Source organism: Atta colombica, unplaced genomic scaffold (genome assembly GCF_001594045.1).
Source record: "Atta colombica isolate Treedump-2 unplaced genomic scaffold, Acol1.0 scaffold189, whole genome shotgun sequence".
Taxonomy (NCBI): Eukaryota; Metazoa; Arthropoda; class Insecta; order Hymenoptera; family Formicidae; genus Atta; species Atta colombica.
Window position 1 is genome coordinate 3,213,237 of NW_017259281.1, and position 8,519 is coordinate 3,221,755.

Here is an 8,519-nt window from a genome sequence, read left to right on the forward strand (position 1 = left end):
AAAGTAGCTTTTCCTCGGCAAAAGGACCAATACTCCGCTCGCGAGAAAGGAGAAGGTGTCGAAAATCGTAAAACCAAACTCGATATCGGCTTTCTGCTCAACTTCAGACAGAACTGTCGCATGTAGGTTCGCGTTCTCGTCCATAAATGGAGATTTAGGTGCTGCGCAGAAAAAAAAAGAAAGATTATTCGCACTTTGAAGGAGTCACTGTGATGGTCGTTCTAGCATAGTGATAGTTTCAGCGATAACGAGCCAAACTAAATGTTTGAGTGAGGCTTAATCCTATAATGCATAATTTGTATGCAGTCGTGCGAAGGCTATGTAATCAAATCCATCTGATTCGATGAAAGTGGTTTGGTTTTGAGAGTACTCTTCTCTGTGCAATTGTTCTGTGTTAATTTAAGCTAAGGAGGCTGATTAGCGAGATACCTATTGTCTAAACATTTTTGTACGAGACGTTGTTAGTGACATTTATACACAGGGTGTTTCACCTTTAATAATTTGAAATGTCTTCATTATTAAGGATACACATAGAAAAATGTTTCAGAAACAAATTATTCAATTTGAGGATCATTTTAATGATATTGTTTCTTTGTATCAAATGATTTGGTTCTGAAATATTTCAAAATATTTCAAAGTATTTCAAATGATCAAAATCCTGTATGTCGGTTGTACAGTCCTAACATTGAACTATTTTACTGTGTATAAAGGAAAGGCACTGAAAATGAAGTTTTGTACGCGACACCTCAGTGGTTAACGGATAATCCAGCTGTTGTGAGATTTCTTGTGATCCATTGCGTAGCAAGTACTAATACTTTACTTTTGTTTTGCTTTTATGTCTGTTTCAAGATGTTTGATACGCAATACCGTATTTGCAAACTCATATGTGCAGAAGTGAGCAAATTAATATATCGTGATGATTACAAAATTAATAACTAAAGGCCAGAGTTAAAGACTTGCCTCTAGTTTATTGAAATGTAACATTGCAGATGATATTATGTAAATACGATGACGGGAAAATATTAAGAAAAACGTTTCGTAAAGAGATAGTTAATGTAATAATGTCAATCTAAACTCGTAATTTGTAAGCTTTATACGGTAAAAAAAAATTTGTACTACAATAGGCCGCAAGACTGCACATTCGATCACTATGGGATTGATGATGGTTTCTTTTAACGAATGATCTTATACACCAATGACAGAGCACAATAGTAGAATTAGAAATCTCCGGAAGGTGCGGTTTTTCGCATTGATCCCTTCAATTGCAAAAATCATGTACGTGCTTTTATTCACTCATAATGACTACACCAATGTGAAAAGTATCGTAATAGTAAGACTGTGACTTCTTTTCAAAAAAATTTTTTTTTTATCCTTAAGGCCTCGTGAAAAATCACAGAATCCGAATAAAACTTCTCTAAGAATTCCTCATAATATTTCACAAAAGAAAATAATTGTGAATATTCTAAAATACAATTACAATACTTTTCGTTGTTGGCATTGCTTTCGAAGAGAAGAAATCCAAGAATCGTTTAAAACTGCATTCTTCATAAGATTGATTAATTTAAAAATTTCGAAAATAATTACACACTTATTTTAGAAACGTGCAATTACTGTATTAACTTTATTGAATTTGCAATATGAAGAAATTCTATAGATGAGATTATAGCATTTATTTTTTAAATTATTTCACAATCATTTCTCGTTGTATAATTAGATATAATTATGCTCTGTAAATTATTTCTTTAGATATTCATTCATTTTTATTTCCATTTTTTATGTATTGCAATTTCGATAGATGTATTACTTGCACATTTCTGAAAACATATAAATTTCAAAAACGTATAAATTTCTTTTTCGTTTTGTTCTTATCATAATAAAAGATTTGACAAAATTTTTTTTAAATGCTCGATTAATTTTATGAATAACTGGCAGATAACGTGTAATTTTTCTCATTTAATTAAAATTGTATTGTCAGATAAACACCGCTTCTCGACGAACACATCGTAACGACATTTACATATATTGTTCAATGTATTGCCATTTAACTCTTGGATGCATTATTGGAGCAATTATTTTTACTTTTTCATGATATTTTCTGAGATCGAATCTTTTCTATCTTCTAGATTTAATTTTTAGAAGAATTCAAATTATATTTAATTGAACTTTGAGTCCTTTTAAGCTTTCGAAAGAATTATTTAGAAAGCACATCCGAGGGTTAAATGCAAAAGTAAAACTTGACGAAGATCGTTTGACATTAATATCTTTCTACTGATTTTACTGAAGGATATTTCGCTTCTGACAAAGATGTATTTGTAATTTTGTATAGCCCTCCCAATTCTAATTTGTAAACGCGGCATTATGAATTTTAACGCAAATTGTATTGTCTGAATAGTATACGCGATACTATTTTCCAACTTTTGGAGAAAATTGCGAGAATTAAGAGTTAAAAAAAAAGAATAAAAAAAAGATGAGAATGAACTGATGTACAGTATTTCTACGATTGATAGTTAGATCGTTTTTAGGTATCGGAAAGAGATAATTGTTCATATACTTCGAACGAGCGTTTAATGTTGCGTTGAATAACGCAAAGACCCTTTCGGTATACTTTTTTTGAATGGTGCTCTCTGTAGTTTTATTCCGGGCCTTAATATTAGAAAAGAAAAAAAACAAAGAAAAAAGAATTTGCTGAGGCGCCGGAAATCGCGGTCGTGAGTTATCTCGTAGTTCGCGCATGAAGAAATGAAGGATAAGAACAGGCGGAATGGTTTCACGAAGCCGCTATTTTGTCACAATAACATGGAAAATTCTTAGTCTCGCTGTGATCCCGTAGTCGTAACATCGCACCTTTTGTATATCGGATAACAATAATCGAAGTCTTCACTCTGCTTCGATCGGAAGGCCTCTTTATAAAGCGTTTTGATCGTCGTCGCCTGACTTGTACACTTCCTTGCGTTTTTCGCCCTGTTTTATACATACGAAACATGTATACATACATACATACATACACATATGGTATGAAGTACGGATCACAAGGCCGTCGTCTGCCTAGATAGCTCACCAAGTATTTGATATACTTGAAAAATCTATTTATATATTTATATGAAGAGAGGCCATGCCGCGTGCCTCTCGCGCGTCCAATTCACGAGATTTGCGAGATTGCGCGCGCTATTTTTTTAAGGCGGCAGTCTGAAAACCGTTGCCGCAATGAATGATCTACGACATGAATTCTGAATAACAGAATCGTTTTTATTTGGGGAGCTATCCGGCGGAGAAGCGTCAAAGGAAAAAAGAAAAAGGATTGCGCCATACCTGGAGTCGGCCAGCATATCATACATCTAAGGACCAGAATTGTTTTTCTTTTCTTAATTGTTCACTTTATTTATGATCGGAATCAGTTATTATCTTCTTACAGTCGAAGAAAAAGATCGAAAGAGAAAGATGCAATATGCAAAGACATATACACTGTAATTCACATGTAGCTGCAGACACATGTGCATTTGTCATGCAATCGGGTCACGCACATATTAATTAATAATTGGTGAAAAGAGAAAAAAAAGAAAAACACCACGATTTAGATATGTGTATATCGGCCTTTCAGTACTATTACCTGCGTATATATACATATATATATCTGATATATTGAGTACGAAATGCGTTATATATTTTTTACAATGTGAAGAATCTGTAAATATATAATATAGCGAGTCGAAGTATATATATATATATATAAATATAATAAAAGGTAATTATCTTGAAACTTCCGAAAGAAATGCGAAGTATTTCAGAGTGAATATCTTTTATTCGTGAAAGAAAAAGAAAATGTGCATTGCACACTGGACTAAGTGCAGTCTCGTTCTTTCGTGCATAATTGTGTAGAATCTTATTATAAGTTGAAAAATTATATGAGTAAATGAAACTAAAATGCTACAATGCAGAATCATTCATTTTCTTATTACTAATTTATATTGCTACTCTTTTCCTTCATAGTGAGAGATTGTTTGCTAATAATTGTTTTAAAATATATTCGAATTTTATTTTAACCATCCTTGCATAATGTGAAAAATTGCTTGCTAATAATTATTATCTTAAAATATATCCGAATTATTTAAAAATATTTTTGATCGAAGAGAGCATCATAGAATATTTTTTATTAACTGGACAACAAAGTGATAGATTTAATACGCTTTTATGTTGGAGTACCAGCATGATGATCTAGTCATGAACGAATGAGTTAAGCACTCATAAGTCATAATTACATATGCATTCTTCAAATATTTCCTGAACAAAAAATGCAATTTCTTTTTCTTATCCTATTGAAAAAAAATATTTTTAATTAAAATATATAATTATTGTATTTTTAATTAAAATATATAATTATTGTATTTTTAATTAAAACGTATAATTATTGTAGAAGTATCGAAGTATTGACTCTTAAATTCTGTTCATCTAATAATTTATTATTTGAATTTTAATTTTACAAGAAATTTAAACTCAGAAGTCTTCAAGATAATGCACATTTTTTCTTTCTTCGCAATTTTCTGTTTCTTTTTTTACTTCTCATCATGATATTTGGCACTGTTGCACAAATATAACGTTAAAATTTTCAAATCATAGCTTGCAATTGGTTCTGCGCCGAAAAATTTGAGTGTATACATACATTTTTTTTCCAAACTCAAAAGAGCGTATATTTATAATCTTACTGTTTCGATCGATTTCATTTTAAATTGTTTTTTCCGGAATTATGCTCTAACTTAAAATTATTTACACAGAAAATTAATTAATTATTACTTTTAAGTTCATAATATAATGTCAAGATATCGAATTTAGAGAACTACTCGTCATTCGATTTATACGATGACAAAATTTTATAATTGTGATTAAGGAAAAGACTCGATTAAGCTAAAACTCGCCTATATGGTTCAAATAAAATTTTTTTATATTTCATTTTGTATCTTTTGCACGTGTATTTTATTAATCAATTATCAGTCCATGTTTATTACATATATACATTCATTATGTACACGAGGTAGACTCAGATCCGGTTTGCAAATAGAAAATCGCTGTTTTCGCAATGACGAAATGTGAATCAGTTTTCTGCACAGTTGAGAAATCTTTCATTGCCTCCGTCTCATATTATATATCTATTTTTTTAAATGCTAAAATATTAAAATATATATAATTTACGCGAGAGTGATTTTTTTCCGATATAGATAAAAATCAATTTAAACAAATGGAAGCAATGAAAAGTATCATAACTGCAATATTCAAATTGTAACTCTTTTAGGAGAATTTTTTGTACAATGTTATATATTCATTTTGTTAAAAAAAATTAAAAATTTTGAACAAATTTTAATATAGAAACAATGTTAATTAAATATAAATCGCTGAATGAATATAAAACTATATATATTGATGTTACAACGTTTGTTGCGTATATATACATTGGAAAATTATAAATAATTATAAATAAAGACGCACAGTATCGTTACAAAATATATAAATGCAGTTACAATACTGTTCATTGCACAGAAAACTTCTTAAATATTTTCTTTTTATCTTGTATATGACTAAGTTTACACACTTTGATATTTAACGGTAAGTATATACTAAGATAATCAATATTCAGTTAGAAAAATTATAAGGAAGCCGATCGAACGTTTTAAAAATTTGAAAAAATATATTTAATTATATTTAAGAATAAAAAAGGTAAGTATTTTAATAAAATACATTCGTATTTTTTTTCTTTCTAATAACATACAGAAATTTTAAAAACTTATTTTTAACAAAAGCGAAGCTTTAAAATTTCTATATTTCAGAAAAATTGTATAGAATTTTTAAAACGTTTCATCAACAATACATAATTTTATGAATAATTAACAGTTACACAGCGAATATGTAGTATAAAAAAATAATCTATAAAAAACGACTATTAATGATATTATACAGTGATTGATTCAATATATCGAAATTGAAGTTTCACAAAGAGATGTACTTTGATTGTAACATTGAAAAAAATATTCTTTTATATATAAAATTGTCCTAACAGAAACAATGCAAATATTTTCTTCATGCATTATCAAAGCTAATTTATCCTTTCAGGTGTATGAAATCTCACTTTGTTCGGTAATCAGTTACGAAATATTTATTTTTCAGATGAATTATATTATCAACACAATCACATATGAATTGGTACGCCTTGAACATGTCACTTATTTCATTTGTAGTAGAAATGAGATGCGACAAACTCGTATATACTAAATTGTCTGAATTCTCACTGAAACATACATAAAAATTATCACGTTTTATTTTCTACACAATACATTTTATCTAATCTAAAATATATAAATTCTTTTTTTTTGATACACATGTTCCTATATTTTGTAAAACATTCATCTGATACTCTATTTATAAAATTATTATTATAATATACTATGTATTTTTATTCTTTCTTTTCTACATTTATATAACAAATATTTAAAAACAATATTTTAATATTTCATTACTTATAAATTTTATTGTATAAAACAAAATTATTTTAATTTATAAAATTCATAAGATTTAATAGAAACAATATAAAAAATATAAAATAAATAAACAAAATTAATTTATAAAATAATTAAACACAATAATCTGTTACATTTTACAATTTAATAAAATTTAGTCATTCTGTCACTTTACATAATTTTCATCAACAAAATTTTGTTACAATTATTAAAATATTAAAATTGTAATAAAAAATGAAAACCTATAGAAAACCTATAGAAATGCAGGTGGAGTTTAAATAACTACAGATATTCACAAAGCTGACCAAATGTCCTTCAGAAAATTACTTTTAGGAAAGTATTATTTTAAAACATCACATATACATTCTAAAATATAATACAAAAGCTTTAAAAATTTATTTTTATTGTCTTCTACACTAGGGAATTACCTAACAGAAAATAAAACTTCATGAAATAAAAAATCGAAAAAAAAAGAGAAAATACTTATTCTAAAAAAAATTAAATCCAAAAGAAAAAAAACACTATTATTCACTTACTTCTCGATTTTTTCAGATCGTACAAAGTGTATTTCAATTAACTCGCTGATCTTGCGAAAATAATCTTTAATCCTAGAATTTGCATTGACGGACATATTGTTGATATGCTCCAGCAAATTGTCATATATCTTGCCATATTGTGTCTCGTTGATTGCACTCTTCAAGGAGAATAGAGTCTTTGATAGGATATTGAAAAATATTTCCTGGTTGTACATCTGGTGCTTGAGAAGTAAGAGTGTGTTACAATAGTGCATGAGGGCACGCAGAAGCGAAACAAATGAATCTTTGGGAAAAGTATCTGTAAAGATTAAGGCGAGCTGCATCGCCTCGGCAGTAATGTGCAATACATTCTCATACGCCTCTAGTTCGTTGGCCCAGCCAAAGTAAGACCAGGATACTATCGTCATCTCGATAGCAAAATTCTTGTACTCTTCCTCGGTGGCATGCAGCATCATGTGATGTAATAAGGCTTTCTGATTGAATTTGAAAAAATCGGATTTACCTTGCGAATTCGTGTATATTAGTTGATATATGATGGAGCAACGTCTTTCATAGTTCTGGATTACGTCCTGCACAGTGCCGCGTAGGATTTTTTGTAACAAAGGAGCCAATAATATTTGATCGATAGGTTCCACAAAGTTATTAACTTTTATCATAATTTCGCTCTGATTTTTCAACGTTAATAGATTCGGTCGAGCGAATATAAGATTTAATATCATTGTTCCTCGATCCAATAAATTGTTTACGATGCTTCTCAAATACACTGGATTGGATTTTCTTAACATCGACATTTTCTTGATTAATTCTGTGATTAGCAATACGTAATTTGTTCTGTGCGTGCAGATTTTTTTCTTTAGAATAGAGTACATATGTATCAATATAGAGAGCAGATTTGAACAATTGAAAATTTTATTGATCAGGCAAGGAATGTAGACATTGTTTAACAGATCGTCCGGAGTTATTACCTATAAAAAAGCAATGCAAAAATAAAAATAAAAATGCAATGCCAACAAGATTAAAAAATAAAAACCAAAGAAAAATACTCAAATTATTATTAAAGAAATGTGTTTTGATTACATTACTGGTAAGTATGGATACAGATATTTTGAATACAATTTTAGATATGCTTATAACAATATCGTCTAAAGAGATTAATTATAAATTAATACAAAATGTAGAATAGATTAAACGATAATAAATATTTTTAAAAAAATCTCCGAAAAATAAAAAGGAAAAAGATTGCCTGTTAAAAATATTTCAAAAATATTTCACAATCTTAGAAAAAAATATAATGCATGCGACACATTTTTAATACCATGCGACAAAAAACATTGTATACATCATATTTTTTTTCTCGAACTGCGAAACTTTAATTTGAACAATTTTTTTGTAAAATTTATGTTTTCGAAATACAATTTATTAAAAATAATATACTTCGTACGCGCGCGCGTACAAAGATAAAAGAATTTATATATATATA

At 28.6% G+C, this 8,519-nt stretch overlaps 1 protein-coding gene across 1 annotated transcript in view; it reads right to left on the reverse strand.

Annotated features, from left to right (window-relative positions):
- Nucleotides 1-6,111: 6,111 nt before the first annotated feature.
- LOC108686676 overlaps nucleotides 6,112-8,519 on the reverse strand; it is a 6,366-nt gene continuing 3,958 nt past the window's right edge. Inside the window, exons 4-5 of the mRNA XM_018192099.1 lie at nucleotides 7,040-8,004; nucleotides 6,112-6,274 (exon numbers count right to left, since the gene is read on the reverse strand). Coding sequence (XP_018047588.1) covers nucleotides 6,112-6,274; nucleotides 7,040-8,004 — 1,128 coding nt within the window. The remainder of the gene's footprint in view (nucleotides 6,275-7,039; nucleotides 8,005-8,519) is intronic.